This window comes from Odontesthes bonariensis, chromosome 20 (assembly GCF_027942865.1).
Source record: "Odontesthes bonariensis isolate fOdoBon6 chromosome 20, fOdoBon6.hap1, whole genome shotgun sequence".
Taxonomy (NCBI): Eukaryota; Metazoa; Chordata; class Actinopteri; order Atheriniformes; family Atherinopsidae; genus Odontesthes; species Odontesthes bonariensis.
This window is the reverse complement of record NC_134525.1, coordinates 32,365,598-32,385,405: the sequence shown is the minus strand read 5'-3', so window position 1 is coordinate 32,385,405 and position 19,808 is coordinate 32,365,598. Positions and strand designations below refer to the sequence as shown.

Here is a 19,808-nt window from a genome sequence, read left to right as displayed (position 1 = left end):
CGATTTCATATTGACGGCCCTCGGCCCACATATGGGGGGGGTGGGGGTGTTACTAAAATTGTGTCTAAACTTTTGTTACATAGGCCTACAAAATCAAATGGCACTAGATACGTTATAGCCTTGCCTACATTAATGATTGAAATATTCATGGTGGGCCGTCATGGCCAAAAGTGCCCGGGCCATATTTTGGTCCCAGTCCAGCCCTGATCCAAACTTCTGCGATTGTGTCATTTTTTTTTACACTGAGCAACGGAAAGAGCAATTTAATGTGGCGTTCAAAGCAAGGTCTCCGGCTTTCACCGATTTTCTAATTATTGTCTGTTGACCTTGGAGAGTGTGCAGACGAGCCTGAAAGTAGTCAAGTGGTTTACCTTGCAGGTGGGCGGGATTCATCTCAAACAACAGGAAAGATGACCAAAGCGGCAGTACAGTCAAGGGTAATCCAGAAATCGTGGTAGGTAGGCGGAAGGCAGGTCAACATTACCGGGGCAGGAGATCAGAGAGGATTTCAGGCAGAAGGCAGGTCGGGTTATCAAGGACTGGAGATCAGGCAGGGTTTCAGAGCAGGTCCGGGTTAGTCAACAGGAGTCAGAGTTCTTTTGCCAGGGAACAGGAATCAGGAGCGTGTTCGCAGACGGTCTGACAGAGTGGAACTGAAAACCAGAGCTTGATATACAGAGGTTAATGGCAGAGTGAATGCAGGCGTAGCAATTAAGCATAGCAGAGTGAGAGTTAATTGAAAGCACAAGTGCTTGTTACCAGGAGCCAGGGGAGAGACCATGACAGTCGCGGCACAGACAACTCACACCGGCAATTCCACTCCATTGGTTTCTTTGAACGAAAATCCAAATTTCAAATACATTTCTGAATATTTTCGACTCTTCTCTCTCTTGCGTTTTTCCACTGCCCCTGGGGCAGGTGCTGCTGAGGAGGTAGCCTTCGGACCAGCACCTGTGGCCTCAGCAGAGGTGGCTGGAGTAGCTGTGGGATCTTGAACTCAAGGCCTCTTTGCTATGATAAATTTATCCATCCTGCTTTGCTTCACTTCACTTCATTCAAACTTGTAGCTAGCGTTAGAGAACACCTTTCGCGTCTTCTTTTTCTTTTTCCTCCGACAATTCAATTCATTTTTATTTATATAGCGCCAAATACAACAAATGTCATCTCAAGGCACTTAGATAGTAAGTCCAATTCAAGCCAATTGGAATTCAATTAATTAATAATAATCATAATTCATAAAATAATCCAATTCGTTCATATAGAGCCAATTCAAAAACAATTTTCTAACTAAGAAAACCAACAGATTGCACTGAAAACTTTTTGTTTTTCGGTCCAATCTCCCGGCCTGAGCGTGCCTGAGGCGACTGTGGAGAGAAACGAGTCCCTTTGAACAGGAAGAAACCTCTGGCAGAACCAGACTCAGGAAGGGTGGCCATCCGCCTCGACCAGCTGGGGTTTGAGAAGACAGAAAGGGGGGGGGGGGGGAGGGGGGGAGGGGGCCGCGGCGGCGGCGGCGGCGGCGGCACTGTAACACCATTCAAAGGATATCTGTTGGAACAGGGAAACACGAGTTAATGACCATAATAATATCACATATACATAAAGAGAGTAAAGTGAGGAAAGGTGTGACAGATGAGGCCCCCCAGCAGTCTAGGCCTATAGCAGCTTAACTATGGGATGTTTCAGGATCACCTGAGCCATCCCTAACTATAAGCTTTATCAAAAAGGAAAGTTTTAAGCCTGGTCTTAAAAGTGGAAAGGGTGTCTGCTTCCCGGACATTTACTGGCAGCTTATTCCACAAGACAGGGGCCTGATAACTGAAGGCTCTGCCTCCCATTCTACTTTTAGAAACTCTGGGAACCTCAAGTAAACCTGCAGTTTGGGAACGAAGTGCTCTGTTAGGAAAATATCTTACAATGAGATCTTTAAGATATGATGGAGCTCGGTCATTAAGAGCTTTATACGTAAGGAGAAGAATCTTAAATTCTATTCTGAATTTAACAGGGAGCCAATGAAGAGAAGCTAAAACTGGAGAAATATGATCTCTCCTGTTAGTTCTCATCAGAACTCTGGCTGCAGCATTTTGGAGCAGCTGGAGGCTTTTCAGAGAATATGTGGGACAGCCCAATAATAAAGAATTACAGTAGTCCAATCTTGAAGTAACAAATGCATGGACTAGTTTTTCTGCATCACTCTGAGACAAGATGTTCCTGATTTTAACAATATTACGAAGGTGAAAGAAGGCAGTCCTAGAAACCTGTTTTATATGCGAGTCAAATGATAAGTTCTGGTCAAAAATAACTCCAAGGTTCCTCACTGTAGAACTAGAAGCCAAGGAAATGCCATCTAGAGTAACTATATAGCTAGACAATTTCTCCCTGAAACGCTCAGGTCCAAAGATAACGACTTCAGTTTTGTCTGAATTTAGAAGCAGACAGTTCTGAGTCATCCAGGTCTTTATGTCTTTAAGACATGCTTGTAGTCTGACCAACCTATTGGGTTCATCTGGTTTTATAGATAAGTACAGGTGAGTATCATCAGCATAGCAATGGAAATTTATGCCATGCTGTCTAATAATGTTACCTAATGGAAGCATGTATAAAGTAAAAAGAATCGGTCCAAGCACAGAACCCTGAGGAACTCCATGGCTTACTCTGGTGTGTGAGGAAGATTCTTCATTTACAAGAACAAACTGAAATCTATCAGATAAATATGACTTAAACCAGCCTAATGCAGTTCCTTTAATCCCAATAACATGTTCAAGTCTGTGTAATAAGATACTGTGATCGACAGCGGCCGACTGCATCATGGAAATCATTTAATTTGTAAATGTTTGTTTTTAAAGGTTTCTTATTGTTGTATATTAATGTTTGAAGTTTATTCAAAATAATTTTGTTATATCTTTTTTAATTACTATGACAAGAATTTGCGGACCCCCTGTTGTAGCTTACCTCTGTGGACCCCCTAGTGGTTACTGATGCCCGATTGAAGACCCCTGGATTAGATGATAAGTGTTGCGTAGATCTAGTTTTGAGAAGGTTTGGGTGCTGTTTAGGATCTCAAAAGCAGAGCTTAAAGACAGAGAGGATATTTTGTTCTTCACCGAAAAGTTGTTTAGGCCACGGTAGTCGGTTCATGGTCTCAGCACCCCACCTTTTATGTCCACAAAGAAACCCTGCCCCCAGAGCAAAGGAAGAAGAGCAAATAATACCGTCTGCAAGAGAATCTGAAATGGGTTAGGGTTTTTACCATAGCCTCCTGTGGAAAGCTCCTTATGGGAAGCAGAGCCCTGGTAAGTAACACAATGGAGTAGTCATATGGATGGTGAGGCAGTAAAGAGCACACTTCCTCCTTGCTAAATACATCTGCTCAATCATGATATGCTTCTGGAACACGAGTTAAATCTGGGGTTTCAACTGATTCTTTCTCGGCGGATTGACAAGCAGGAGAAGCAAACCGCAAGGAGACGTAATAGCAAAACCTACTCCAACTCGAAACCTGTCCTTCCTGCAAATCCAAAACAGGGTTATGTAAACAGAGTCATGGGTAAACGAGAACCAAAAGAGTAGAAGGAGAGGGAATGAGATGTAATGATATACTGTATCTCCCCAAGGATTTCTGGAAATAAGCAGATTGACGGGGACTGTGAAATGAGTAATCTCAGCCAAATCCTTCCCATCTAACCACTTCTGGTTGTTTTAGCTGGATAACCAGAATACCTGACTCTTGAATTAAGCTTTGTTCAATGAAGGTGGCCTTTTCCCTGGAATCAATTAATGCTGGAAGAGACTAAGAACAATCTGAGTGGGAAACTGTGGCAGAAATAATGAACTGTAATTCAAGATTCAAGATTCAAGATGTTTATTTGTCATATACACAATAACAGACACAGTGGTTATTATTGGGTAATGTAATGATGGGGATTTACTGCTAGTGACTCGTCAGTACCCCCAAACCTACTCATGAGCTCCATCTTTTAAACTAGACTGGCACTTAGTACAATGCACAACTCTATGGTTTGGACTACCACAGAAAAAACACTCACCAGCCTGAAAACGTTGCTTCCTTGCCTCTGAGATAAGACAGGTATTTCCAATTTGTATAGGTGTCTCATCTGAGGTCTGGGGGACTCCCTAGGTGGGGTAACCGGAACAGGTGAGTTTCTTGAGGGAACCCCAAAGAATGTTTGCTGAGTTGGTTTCCCTCGTCTTTGTTTCCTCATACAATTATCAAGTCTGAGCACGAGGGAAACTAGAGAGTTTAAATTAAGAGGTGTGTCCCGGAGTGACAACTTATCTTTGAGAGGGTCTACCAAAGCATTCGAAAATACTTCCTGTAATGCTGAATCGTTCCATCCAGATTCCTCTGCCAGGATCCAGAACTCAACTGAGAAGTCTGCCATGCTTCGTGTCCCTTGCTTCAAATGGAGAAGATATTGAGAAGACTCCTCACCGCTGCCACGATACCTCTCTCTCTTGAAGTGTGTAATGAACTCATTCAAGGTGAAAGACAGGCCTGGAGTGGCTAATCGGGAGGACCGGGACAATTCCCGGTGGGCCGGTCTGATGTTGGGGTCGCAAGGGCCGGTGTTCTCTTCTTATTTTTTTTTGGGCTGGTATTCATGGTAGTGGGTTGATTACGTGCTGCTACCGCTGTCCCTGGACCGCCTGCACTGGCAGCTCTCGATTTTATTTTTTATTTTTTTCCAGACGCATCCTGACGGAGCATGTCAGCGCACTCGGTCAGCGGTGTTTGAAAGATGGAAAGTAGAAAGATGAAGTGTTCCGCGTAGAAGGCTCGAATTAAAAAGAGGAAAGCTCTGGAAAAAGACGCAGCTAAATAAGCAAATATTGGCATCTTTTTCACTAAAACAAGTTTGCGGTTTGTAACATCAAATGAGGACGATGAAATGGACAAGGCAATATGTTGAACTTTGCCTGCAAACCACCGTTCAAGTTAAATAATTATCAACTCAATGAATTGCGTGACGTGCCATATAACGTGACGTTATATAATTTAAATAATAGTATGAAGCGACGCCATTTAACTGGGAAACTTTGTCTTGTAGCCCCTCAGAGTCAGAAGCCAAGGTACAGCACCAAGCACCAGCCATAAGCCCAGAAGTCCAGACTGGGCGGGTAGGATTGAGTGAATATTATTAGAATGAATATTGTGAAAAGTATGGTGTAGACCTGCTCTATGAAGAGTGCCCCGAGATGCTAGATGATTCAGCGCTACATTAGTGAAACTGACCTGAATTGATCAGAAGGCTTTGTAAAAAGGGGATATTTGTGCTGAGAATTATGACCATTTTTAAAATGTGATTTAGTGTCAGAAGCAGATCCAGCAGCCAGTGGTGATGAGGGGACTGCGTGTGTGAACAAGCAAGCATTAGTTCCAATATAACCACTTTCCATGCCCAAACGATAGGAGCAGTGGCGTAACTCCCATTAGGCAAACCTAGGCATTTGCCTAGGGCCCCAACCAAATCTGTCTTTTATAGGGGCCCCCAAATCTGACCGTCCCAGCCAAAGTAAATACACAAAAAAACTAATGTTAATTTGTTACTTATGTAAAGTAAAAAAACATATTTCTATGAAAAAACCCAGACATATCAGCATAACACCGAACTAATGCCTAAATAATAATTGTCCAAGCACACATGCCCCCATCCATTGTGCATTGGACTAGTCCAGAATATGATGACGTAGCAATGTGCGACATAACGTGATTTCAAATCAAAGCGAGGGAACTGTATGCGACTCGGTGAAAAATGAAGCGGAGTTATGATAGTGGTAATGCTAAAAGAAAGAAGCGGACAGAGAACAAAAGAATTGCAGATGCACTGCTGAAAAAATGAGAGAATGAGACCTGATAAAGGGCAGGAAAAGCACATGAAGAAGAGATGAGTGAGACAGGTGTGAAGCAGAGGAGCTTAAGGCAAACCAGGGACACAGATGAAGAGTAACAGGGATACAGACAGAGAAAAAGAAGATAGGGAGAAAGAGAGAAGGTAATCATTCAAAAAACATTGATACTTGACTTGGATATTTATTTATAATGCTATATTTATTTATAATGCTCCATGATTGACCAGAGGTCCGTTTCACGAAGCAGGTTTAGTGAAATCTCTGAGTTGGTTAACCCTGAAATCAGGGAAACTCTGAGTTTTCCGTTTCACAAAGGGAGGTAACTCAACCCCGAGAAAGAGGGCTAACTCTAGCCTGTTTCACAAAGAGAGGTAACTTAACCTCTCGGTCAGTTACCGTAGTAACAGACTCTGAGAAACTCTCAGACGCGCGAAACTACCAGGGCGGCACGGAGTCGCAGCCGCCACCCCTGAAAAGGGGTCTGCCATCCCAGTGCGAGGGAGTGTTTTTTTTTTTTTTTTTTCAATGCGAGTGAGAGCGTGCAGGCAATACAATAACTCGTGCACCATGCACGTTTCGACTGCGCAGGAGAGAGAGAGAGAGAGAGAGAGAGAGAGAGAGAGAGAGAGAAACCTGTGCCATCTGTCCAAAGCAGGGCGACTGCTTGTCAGAAGGCGCGCTGATTGGTTTAGTCAGCAAAATAAGCCAATAACGTTCGGTGTGGGAGGGCTTCGATTTACTCTCTGAGAGTCACCTAAGTTACCACTCAAAACTGTGCATCCTGCCAAATGGCAGAGGGTGAATCCTCGAGTAAAAAAGGAAATATAAGACTCATTTTACAGCAGAATATACTATATATCCATGTCTAGTGAAGGTGAAGAATGATGACACCGTGGCGAGGTGCACAGTATGCAATAGTGACTTCAGTATTGCCCACGGCGGACTTAATGACTGTAAAATATGTGGAGGTAGGTGAACGCGCCATCATCTGCATTTTATTTCTGTAGGTTAAATGCTGTTATAAAATAAAGCAAAACGTATCAAAGACTTATTTGAAGTATCAATACACATTTAGTTACTAAATTGTGTAGGCCTGTATCTAACTAGCCAGCTACAGTATCTAACTATCTATATCCAGCCTGTCTAAGCCTTTTAAAAAATAAAAAAAATCACAAAATACTTTGGCAGGCAGGCCTTTGAGGGAGGGCTTTACTTCTAGGATAATGCTGGAATTTTGTAAAGTGCTGGGAAGTCCTCAAATTTCTAAATCATTCCTATGGCTTGATTTTGCTTTCAAAGCAAACACTGAACCCCTGTTATTCCTGTCCACACACAAAATCTTTTCGTTGGTCCTTTCATTGGTAAATGTAAATGGTGGTTTTACTCATGTCCATTTTGTATTTTAGTTCTGTTAAGCATAAGATCATTTTGTATCTCTGGCAGTGAAAACATTATTTGATTTTCACATGTAACTTACTTGTGTCATGGAAATTCTAATCTCTCTCTCTCGTGCTCTCTCTCTCGTTTGATCTGAATAATAAACATATAATTTTGGCAAATGCTGGAGAAATCTGAAACTGATTTTACTGTGGAGAGTTGATACCATTGTTAGTGGCAGTGCAGTATTGGTTTATTGCGATTCTATAATCTCAATTTAAAGTAAGGGTATTGGGATGGTAATTTGTTTTATGTGTGTATTTAAAAAATGAGGGCCCCATGTCTATATTTTGCCTAGGGCCCCAAAATGGCTAGATACGCCCCTGGATAGGAGTGACCCGTTATATTTTCTATCATTAAAAGTAAGATAGTAAATACCCAAAGCCCACAGTTTAAATAGAATAGGATAAAAGTAATATGAAATAAACCTGTATATTTTGCCATTGAAAATATCTTAATTGGTTAAGTCAAAATGAGTTTTCCATATCAAATGTTAGGTTATAATTACATGATTTTAATAAAAGGTTGTGATTTAAAGTGGGCTGGTCTGAGGCATGAAACTCCAGGGCTGAAAGTGAGTCCCACTCCGGCCCTGGTGAAAGACGTGGCTGATGAATGTGAAATAATTGCTTCAGCCCAAGCCAAAGCTCTTCCCCTTAATAATCCCACGATGTAATGAACTTTTGACAGGTCGGCTTGAAAAGTTACCGGCTTTTCAGAGAATATGTGGGACAGCCCAATAATAAAGAATTACAGCAGTCCAATCCTGAAGTAACAAATGCATGGAGCAGTTTTTCTGCATCACTCTAAGACAGGATTTTCCTGATTTTAACAATATTATGAAGATGAAAGAAGGCAGTCCTAGAAACCTGTTTTATAAGAGCGTCAAATGAAAAATTCTGGTAAAAAAAATTATTCCAAAGGACGTAGGAATGAGTTTAACATTGGGGGGACACATATCGGAAACCTGAAAGATCCATAAACAGTTTGAGCATAAATATGTCATAAATGAACTACACTGCAAAAAATTCATAAAATGCTATGTGATCTTTTACTTTTTTTCTTATTTTTTCAAATGTTTCTTGGAAAAATGGTGTTGTGCACACACTTCTTCTTCTTATTCTCACACCTACTTGAGAATTTTAGGCCAATTTTAAAACTTCCTTTTATTTCAAAGATCTTGGAAAAAGTGGTAGCAGAACAACTCGCACACTCTACCTAGAAGACTATGAGATCTTTGACAAATTTCAATCAGGCTTTCGCAAAAGGCATTCTACTGAAACTGCACTTTTAAGAGTTGCCAATGATATTATGCTGGCAGCTGATTCAGGGGAATACACTGTCTTGGTTTTATTAGATCTATCATCTGCTTTTGATATCCATCCATCCATTATCTTCCGCTGGTCCGGGGATCGGGTCGCGGGGGCAGCAGCTTAAGCAAAGAGACCCAGACGTCCCTGTCCCCGGCCACTTCCTCCAGCTCTTATGGGGGGACCCCGAAGAGCTGCTTTTGATACTGTCGATCATAATATTTTAATCAACAGACTTCACGACATGTATGGAATTTCTGGTTCAGTTTTACAGTGGTTCTCATCTTACCTGTCAGCCAGAACATTCAGTGTTTGTGTTAATCAGATTATGTCTAATTCTGCTGAACTGTCATGTGGGGTGCCCCAGGGCTCGGTATTGGGGCCTGTGCTCTTCCTTCTGTATATACTCCTTCTAGGTAACATAATTAAGCAACACAGAAACGTGTCCTACCATCTATATGCAGATGATTTCCAGCTGTACTGTACGTTTGAAATTACTGAGCTGCACAAACTGACTTCTTTGACGGACTGCTTGACAAACGTCAACCAATGGTTGAACAAAAATGATTTAAAACTCAACTCCAATAAGACTGAAACATTAATCATTGCACCAGATCACAGAATCCCTGAGATCAAGCAGTTCATTGATAAGGATCTAGGCTGGTCTGTTAAGCCTAGTCTTAGGAATCTAGGTGTTCATTTAGACTCGGCAATGTCTCTCGAGCAGCACTCTAAAGAACTGACCAGAAACTGCTTCTTTCACCTAAGGAACATTGCCAAACTGGTCTCGAAGGCTGAACTTGAGATGATTATCCACGCTTTTATTTCCTCTCGATTAGACTACTGTAACAGCCTTTTTTATCTGTTTTAATAAGAAAGACCTGGATCGTCTCCAGATTGTACAGAATGCCGCTGCACGGCTTTTAACTCGTACTAAGAAAAGAGCTCACATCAGCCCAGTTTTAGCATCCTTGCATTGGCTTCCAGTCCATTTTAGAATCCATTTTAAAATACTGGTCCTTACTTTTAGAGCCCTACATGGTCAAGGCCCTGCATATATCTCTGATCTGATTTATCACCGTACATCTGCCCGTACTCTGAGATCAGCAGGTCAGGCTGTTGGTTGTTCCTCACACACACTTCCACACTCGAGGCGACCCTTCCTTTCAGGCAGTGGCCCCCAAACTCTGGAATGCCTTGCCGCTTCCACTACGGTGCTCTGAATCTGTGGACTCTTTTAAGAAGCAGCTGAAACCTTTTTTTATTTAAAGCTACAGTCTGCAACTCTTTTTCAAGCATAATGCCTGGAACTGTCCGGGGATTCTGAAAGTAGTACATTAAATACCCCAATACAAAAAAAAATGAGTTCTCTAGGTCCCCTATATGTCCCGCTAGGTCCCTCCAAAGCCAGCAGGTTTGTTTACAAAATTACAGACCGGACCGGTAAAAGGTAACCAATCAGGTTACGAGCTGGGCTCTGCTGCCTGTCAATCACCGATTGTGCACGCGCGATACAAGGTAGGCTCGTCCCCACGCTTATTTATCTGGACTATTGAACTTCATTACGGGCTAGTCTACTTACTGTGTCTTCCATGATCGCAAATGACAGGTGAGTTGATGAATGAGAAGTCGTGTGGGCGCATCTGGTGTGCACGTAGACGTGCACGAGTTCTCATGTGTTTTGATGGGGCGGGACAGGAAGTTGAATAACTTTTTATTTTTCGGTTAAAAAATAAGCATTTCTTGCATTTTGCGACTACGGAGGTCACCGTTTTCAACTTCAAGCGTTCTGATAGATCATGTAAACTCTTAAAATGCCAAAAAGTAGGACTTTACGTATGACAACAACAAATCTTGCAGACTGCAGCTTTAAGCAAGCTTTTAGTTAGACAGTAGTGAACTTACCTATGTCTCCACTTATATATATATATAAATTTATATATTATCTTGGTATGGTCTTTTTCTTCTTTTATGACTTTATAATTATTAATTTGTTTTATTGGTGGCGTTTTCTTATAATTGTTTTTATGTATTTTATTGTAAAGCACTTTGTGATCTTTATCTGTGAAAGGTGCTATATAAATAAAGTTTACTTACTTACTTACTTATACTTATACATGTATAATATATGTATGTATATGTTTTGTGATCTTTAGACGTGGGCAAACCACCCAGAGAAAACACTTTATCAGGTGGCAGCACTGGTACTAGCAAGCTAAATATATCAGTTGCACAAAGACAAATTTAGTAGCACACACAGGTACACAGTTCAAAATGTTTTATTGGTCAAAATCCATTTACGTAGGTTGACTGCACTTGAACAGGTTCTTTAAGTAACAACTGTCTGACATGAAAAAAAATCATGAATAATGTGAAAAACAAATGATTCACTTTTCAAAATCAATATATAAACACAAAAATGTTAAGTTATAATATTATATGTTATACTCCTCCTTAATGCTATGCATCATACTAAAACCTTAAGTAAAAAACAGCTAGTAAAATATGCCTACTCAGTTTGAAACAGTTATAGCAGTTTGGCCAATGAAAATAAAGTCTAATAAAGAAGCTTTGTTCTTCTCCAACAACTCCATGTGGTTCAGTGCAACAGTTTGACTTACAAAAATAAATTAAATCTAATAGACAAGCTTAGTGCCTCACTGACGACTCAGTGTGCTCTCACACTTTTCAGCCCTGCATTCAATCATTTGCATACACAAAAGGTTGAAAAACACTGGCCTTGGCAAAAGAGCCAAAATGTTTTTTCCTCCTGTTATTTGCAGCCACTTACTGGACAAAGAAGTCCAGTAAGTGAAGTTTATTCTGATGGACATGACAGACAGCAACATGGTTAAGTTTGTTTGGAGTCATTGTTGACCGGAGCCAAGTTTTGAGCCTGCGGAGAGCACTAAAACTTCTCTCTGCCTCAGAGGATGAAACAGGGACTACTAAAAGCGGGTTCGGGGGTTGCCGCCACGACAGGCACCGACCACCTTACGGCCACAGCTCCGGTCGGCCGCCTTAACAATAGAGGCACGGAACATGGCCCATTCGGGCTCAATGTCCCCCACCTCCCCCGGGACATGGTTGAAGCTCTGCCGGAGGTGGGAGTTGAAACTCCTCCTTGCAGGGGATTCCGCCAGCCGTTCCCAACAGACCCTCACAATACGTTTGGGCCTGCCAGGTCTGACCGGCTTCCTCCCCCACCAGCGGAGCCAACTCACCACCAGGTGGTGATCAGTTGACAGCTCCGCCCCTCTCTTCACCCGAGTGTCCAGGACATACGGCCGCAAGTCCGACGATACGACCACAAAGTCGATCATCGAGCTGCGGCCTAGGGTGTCCTGGTGCCAAGTGCACATATGGACATCCTTATGCCTGAACATGGTGTTCGTTATGGACAGTCCGTGACGAGCACAGAAGTCCAACAACAAAACACCACTCTGATTCAGATCGGGGGGGCCGTTCCTCCCAATCACGCCCCTCCAGGTCTCACTGTTATTGCCCACGTGAGCATTGAAGTCCCCCAGCAGGACGAGGGAGTCTCCCGGAGGAGCACTCTCCAGTGCCTCCTCCAGGGACTCCAAAAAGGGTGGGTACTCTGAACTGCCGTTCGGTGCATAAGCACAAACAACAGTCAGGACCCGTCCCCACTCCCTAAGGCGGAGGGAGGCTACCCTCTCGTCTACCGGGGTGAACCCCAATGTACAGGCGCACAGCCGGGGGGCGATAAGTATGCCCACACCTGCTCTACGCCTCTCACCGCGGGCAACTCCAGAGTGGAAGAGAGTCCAACCCCTCTCGAGGAGGCTGGTTCCGGAGCCCAAGCCATGCGTCGAGGTGAGTCTGACTATATCTAGCCGGAACCGCTCAGCCTCGCGCACCAGCTCAGGCTCCTTCCCCAGCAGAGAGGTGACGTTCCACGTCCCAGGAGCCAGCTTCAGTAGCCGAGGATCAGACCGCCAAGGTCTGAGGGAACAGTTCGACAATTGAAACCAACAACTTGCACTCTGGACATAATACCATCCGACTTTTTAAAAACTGTTTTTACCTCAGTAGAAAGTGATGTCCTACGAATAGTTAACAGCTCACTGGCATCAGGCATTTTTCCCAAGTCACTAAAGACAGCTGCCATTAAGCCACTCCTAAAGAAGAGAACTCTAGACGCCTCTATGATGAACAGCTACAGACCTGTCTCTAATCTCTCTTTTATATCCAAGATTATTGAGAAAGTTGTATTTAACCAGCTCAACGACTTTCTGAATGAAAGTGGAAGTCTTGATAACTTTCAATCAGGTTTCAGACGTCATCACAGCACTGAAACAGCTCTGGTCAAAGTGTTAAACGACATCAGGTTGAATACTGATTCTGGTAATGTTTCAGTCCCGGTTCTGTTGGACCTGCGTTTGATACTGTAGATCACAGAATCCTGTTGCACAGGCTGGAAAACTGACTATTGTTAATAGGGGCACAGTCCATGATTACCAGGTCAAGGACATACCTCCCTTGTGTGTGTGGTAACATCAACCTGCTGCTTGTGATCGAGAGAGTCAAGAAGCTGTATTAATTCTGCAGCAGACCGACAGGAAGGAGAGTCAGCATAGATGTTGAAAAGTATTACGACATTAGCTTGTGTGTTTCTGTGATGAATGGTTTTGGTGGTCGGTAAATGAGGACAATTGACAAAGGGAGTGGATACTTACATCTAAGAGAGTTTGGGGATTGGGATAATGGATATCTCAAGGTGAGTGTGGTGAATGACAGGCTCCCATCACAATCTGAGCTGGGGGTCTTCGCCAAGTAAGTGTATTCAGATGGACAGATCATTTATAATTTTCTTTGTACTTTGTGTGTCACTTTGTGTTGGTCTTTCACATAAAATTCCAATAAAATATATTTGTTTGTGGTAGTAACGTGTCAAAATGTGGAAAAGTTCAAGGGGTATGAATACTCGTGCAAGTCACTGTACCCAAAGTGCGACGAAGCGTAATTACATCTTAATTTCAAAACAGTTGAGTTTCAAATGTAATTATTGTGCATGACTATGGGAAACGCTAACTCACTACCAAACAAGTGTGATGAGTTAGAGGCGCTTGTGTGGAACCAACGGCTGTATAAAGAGATCAGTTTGATCTGTCTGTCTGAGTCCTGGCTGAACCACAACACACCGGACTCACAGCCGTACGAGCGGATCGAGACCTGAGTACAAGCAGCGGAAAGGCGGGGGTGTTATACTGTTCTTTAATCAGAGATGGGTAAACCCCCGCAATGTGACCGTTAAGGAGAGGGTTTGTTGTCCAGACATCGAACTGCTGTCAGTTGGTTTCCGTGCATTTTATGCGCCCAGAGAGTTCCCATACACAGTCGTCATCGTTGTCTACATTCCACCGAGGGCGGCACCTGTAACGGCGTGTGACGTCATCCATAACACCTTTGCTAGGATACAGACCCAGCATCCTGAGGCATTCATTGCAATCACAGGGGATTTCAACCACATCTCTCTATCCTCCTGCCTGAAAGTATCTAGTCAAGTGTACAAAGACTTCCTGTTACTACCAGATCTTTCAGGAAGTGGTCACCAGAGGCGAGTGATCCATTGAGAGACTGCTTTGATAAATGATCACGATCATTTAAGATTTCCCTCAAACCACATCTTCCTTGACGATTATGGCTCACCGCTATCCTTCCTGGTTTCAACTATATTTTAGACATTTCTTAACCCAGTTTTTTCAGCAATCTCCCTAGTTGCTTTGTTTGCTTGATGTGGAGGAATACTGTGACCGTTCTCATTTATGCAGGTGATGACTTTCATTCTTTCTTGTATTCTTAAATGAGTTTAAAATAGATTTAAAGCAAAAAAAAATAATTTATGCAATAATAATGAAAATATTATTACTTACATACAGTCTATATATTGGTTTATGCCTCAAAATGTAGTAAAGGCTATTGTTGTTATAGATAGTCAACAGTAAACTGTGGCTTTTACAAACACTGGATTATACTGATAACACATTAGTCATTCACTTCAAGTGAGTGGAAATAATAGACCAGACAACTGAATAGAAATGACAGAATGAGGTAACTGGAGAATTTAACTACATCAAATTGCCAATTAGGACAAAAACCTGTACATTGCTTTGACTTTTTTGATCAGTACTTTTCATTTAAAAGAAGCAGCATCTTATTGCCATATCCTGTCTGCCTATAAGTAGGCTCGTTCTCAAAGAAAATTCAGAAACACCCATCAGTATAGCGCAGTACAAATACAACAGATTGGTTTGAAAGCTTTTAGAGACAACAATTAACCTTTTTGGACAGAAGGAGAAAGCTAGAGTATCCAGAGAACATGCAAAATCCACGCACGAAGGTCCCAGCCGGGAGTTGAACCTAGAACCTTCTCGCTGTGAGGCAACAGTGCTAACCACCACACCACCATACAGCCTGCTGAATCAATGTGTCAAACAATTTATTTATTTTTGACACTCGAAATGGACAGAGCATGTGGGACACATGAGCACTTCTGTGACGGGATATCAGTGATGTAATGAGATTGTTGGAATATAGAAAGACATTGAGGCTGCGGCTACACGAAAACGTTTTTCACTGTAAACGATACTTTTTCTTATCGTTTCGCTGTCGCGGCCACACGGAGCCGGCGTTCCCACTGCCCCAAAACGATAGTTTTTGAAAACGGGTTCCAGAGTGGGAAAGTTTGAAAACGGCCTCGTTTCGTTTCCATTGTTACAGCTAAAACGTTTTTGCGTCAGTCACACGTTGACGCTGTGAGCCAATTTTAACACTTCTCTATTGTCTCACAGCGTGGCGTGACACAGTGGCGTGTGTACTGCATCGTTTCATCGTTTTCGTCTGGACAGCAGCGCGTTTCCGTGTGGTCGCAAGAATTTTCGTACCCGTTTTAAAAAAAAACCTCGTTTCGTTTTCGTGTAGCCGTAGCCTGAGACTATAAGATGAAGTCATACAACTGTCAAAGCTTATGTCCCTTCACACAGAATGGAGTGCCATAGCTACACAGTGAGTAGAATACCAATCTCTCAAGCCCTACTTTGTCACCGTTTACCAAGTGTCCTCCCTTTGTTTCTACCTTTGTGAGCAAGCTGTCTGAAAATATCCTGTGGCCATGGAAACAGAAATGAAAATGTCAGAGAGAAACTCAACAAAGTGTCCAAAGGCCTTGGACTGAAAGGAGTGTTTAGAAGACAAAACAGTACACTATAAAAGGCTGAAGTAATGCCACGGCAGTTGCATACTGACAGTGCAGGAAGCTAAAGGAAAGGAAGTGGACTATTTCTATGGTAACAAAGTTAAGAGATTGAAATCCTGAATCAGGCTCTAAAACAAAGTAAGCCATTTAAATAATATTCAAATAGGCTACTTGATTTGAAGAAGGGCCATTTTTAAAGTCTAACTTAATATAGAGCTAAATCAGTCAATATTCACAAATGCGCAGGATAAGATTCACAAATGCGTAGGGGGATTGTCAGGTTAGGGTGGGTTGGTAGGACACGGACTCAGAGGTGTAAAAAGCAAAACTTGGTTTATTAACAAACAACGGTTAAACAAAAGGCCGGATATCAAAAAAACTTAAGCTGTGGAATAAATTCTTGAATAATAATTGAGACAAAACAAAACAAAAGAAAAGACTTGACATGATATGGATAAATACTTAACTTAGCGTGGCATGAAGGATATTGACGTGTAGGATCTGGCAAACACAATGAGGAAACCTGGAAACTAAATACTGACTGAGTGATAGGTGAGTGAGTGCAGCTGAGGGGAAAAACAGGTGAAGTGGATGAAGGTGATGGCAAAGCAACAGAAACTTTGGGGAAAACATGGCTAAACTAAATACCGGACCTGGACTAGAAAACTAAGGCATGAGGGAAAACTTAAACATGGCAAAACTAAAAACTAAACATGGACTTAAAAATCAAGACATGATTAACACATAATAAAATGCCAAACTAAAGACATGGGGAGAAATCCCATGGGCTGCAATTCACAAATGCACAGGATAAGATTCCATTTATCCATTTGTGAATCTTGTCCTGCCCATTTGTGGATATTGAAACTGATTTAGCTCCACACTGATAATCTTGTCTCAACTGAACTGGAGAGGTTCTTCCAACTTCTCACCTGGCTGTAGAAAAAGGGCTGAAGCCCTTTATATTACTTAGGAAACAGTTGCAACGTTCACACTTCTGACCATACCCAGACTTAAAACAGGATTGAAATGTTCAACCGGTGGTATGAATTCTGTATTTTTTTTATGCCATCCAACACTATTTCCACAGTAATGTATTTCATTGGGGAGGTTTGGTTTGTGTGTCCAACGCTGTGTGTTTTGCTGAAAAAAATCATGACATTATAACAATGTCTGTTATAATCTTTACTCTTGATAACAGTGAGTGAGAAAAGCGTGAGTGAAACAGAAAAAATGATTTCAACATAAAGTGGGATGGGGTTTGAACTCAACACTTCAGCTTGAATGCCACGTATGGTTCTACCACCCAACCCTTCCTACTTTGCAAACTGGATTTTTTTTCAACTTCTAAGCTTGATAAAACCAACCTTCTATGAAAGTTTTTAAAAATTCCTTGAGACTCTTTTACTTTATGTAGTTATTTTTTTTACACCAGTAACACCAAAATTCAGATACATTTTTCCATTTTTATTGTCTAGAGACAAGAATCAATGATAAGTTTTTGCTATGAGGCTGGTTTGGAATCCTACAACTGGCATTGTTTATCCATATCCTGTAGAATGACACTGAACTGTTTCTGATCTGATCATACCCTAGTTTAAACTACAACAGAATTCAATGAATTAATGAAAAACACTTTATCCCAAAAAATACCATTGTTATCCCATATGCACAGTTACTTGATTACAGCTAAAAAAAAAAAAAAAAGCACATAGATCTGATTACCTTGAAACTACTCTGAATTGTAAAATATAACTGTCATAAAATGTTTCACATCTCTGTATTTTCTCAAATTAACACTTTTTTACCTGACTACCTCCCAGGTTTGAGAGGCTAACCACTGTGACCAACATCTTGCTACTGAACCTGGTGTTTTCGTCCATGATCTTCATGAGCAGCCTTCCCTTCACAGGAGTCTACATGCAGCTCTCCAACTGGATTTTTGGCAAAGTTATGTGCAAGATTATTGGCAGTATCTACTATCTCGGCTTCTACAGCTCTGTGCTCTTTTTAACACTTCTGACCTTTGACAGACACCTTGCAGTTGTGTACTCCCTGAGTACATCACAAGTGAGAAATCGCAGCTATGCAGTAATCTCTTGTGCTGTGGTGTGGCTGGTCAGTGGCTTGGCTTGCCTCCGGACAATGCTGCTGCACAACACTTTTGAATATGCCAAAAACAAAATCCTCTGTGAAGAGTATCCGGGTGACCTTAATAATATTGATGTGGTCAAGCTGAAAACATCTGGATTTTACCTTCAGCTTTTCCTTTTCTTGATCTTCCCTCTAGCTGTTATTATATACTGCTATGTTAGGATTGTGATCACTGTTATATCGTCTAGAATAGCTACCAAATTCAAGACAGTCAGGCTGATATTCATCATTGTATTGCTGTTTTTCATCTGCTGGATTCCATTCAACGTCGTTATACTATTGCATGATAAGGCCAAAACCTGTGAGGAACAACAGAAACTTGGTTATGCCTTTCAAATCACTCGTAACATTGCTTATATTTACTTTTGCATCAGTCCCATCTTCTACACATTTGTTGGGAAAAAATTCCAGAACCACTTCAGGCAGCTGCTGGTGAAACGTTTTCCAGGATTGAGACAGTACATATCTGTCAGTCAATTCAGCAGAACCAACATGTCCACAAGAAGTACACCAAATGGCTGAAAAGCAAACAGTGGTTTTATACACAACTGAAGGGAGTGCTTTGTGACTTTGCTCTCTTTTCTGAGTGGATTTAAAATAAAATCTGAACTGGGTAACAGACTTCCATCAAAGGAGGGGGGGAATAGTTTTTAATTAAATGAAAAAATTAATGTACATGGCAATAATGTATTTCTGGGATTTTTGTTTCCCAAAAAATAATTTCTTGGAGCTTTTACAGAGATAATATTTTCAGAGATTGTGTTTCTACCGTGATGCCAAATTTCCAGGAAGGTTGACCTTACTGTATTTCGGATGTGTCAAAAGCAGAAGGGTCTCAGATACTTTATAGTCATAAAAATCTCTTCGGATGCACCATCCTGAGATTGATGATCGGAGTATAGACCAATTATGGATGTTGAGTGCTGCAAGCTTCACAAATACTTCCTTTTACCTATCCAGATACCAGCTCAAGTGTATTCTGGCTAACTTACTAAATACAAAACTCAGAACCAAAGAACAAGAGATCCGCTGCCAGAATACATGCCACTCTTTCTCCGTGCATGTCCACAGATTTTTATTCAATTGACAAATGTATCTACTCATAGAAGTGGTTTAGCTTGACTTACAAGATTTATTCATGCATGGCCTAGTTTTAGTGAATTCTACGGTGTAGTAGACGATAGAAACTATGTGACTTTGAACTCCAAATGGCTTTTTGTGATTTTATTTGTTGATTCTGTCCATGCTCTAATCTTGTGTTGTTTTGTTTGATATTAATGACTGAGATTGGTTATTAGTCATATTTACAGTGAATAAGAATGTGCTTTTACATTTGTCAAAACAAGTGACAGTGATGTAATCTTTGTAGCGTTACTTGATAAAATGTAAGGATTTACCAGAAGTTCTCACTGTCTCAATAAACCTTATTTAATATTTCAATTAATAATCAGTCTCATATGTCGCTACTTCCCTGAATTCTCGTTTGGTTTGACAGACATTACGTAAAGAAAGCATACACACAACCTGTTGATTTATATATATATATATATATATATATATATAACCCCTGGCAAAAATGATGGAATCACCGGCCTCAGAGGATGTTCATTCAGTTGTTTCATTTTGTAGAAAAAAAGCAGATCACAGATATGACACAAAACTAAAGTCATTTCAAATGGCAACTTTCTGGCTTTAAGAAACACTAAAAAGAAATCAAGAAAAAAAATTGTGGCAGTCAGTAACCGTTACTTTTTTAGACCAAGCAGAGGGAAAAAAAATATGGAATCACTCAATTCTGAGGAAAAAATGATGGA

The 19,808-nt window shown here is 41.4% G+C and overlaps 1 protein-coding gene across 1 annotated transcript; it reads left to right on the top strand.

Moving 5' to 3' along the window:
- Nucleotides 1–13,348: 13,348 nt before the first annotated feature.
- LOC142369999 (C-C chemokine receptor type 3-like) lies at nucleotides 13,349–19,391 on the top strand. The gene is made up of 2 exons (XM_075452415.1): nucleotides 13,349–13,362; nucleotides 17,664–19,391. The coding sequence occupies exons 1-2, from the start codon at nucleotides 13,349–13,351 to the stop codon at nucleotides 18,514–18,516; spliced, it is 867 nt and encodes a 288-aa protein (XP_075308530.1). The 3' UTR covers nucleotides 18,517–19,391.
- The last annotated feature ends 417 nt before the right edge of the window (nucleotides 19,392–19,808 follow it).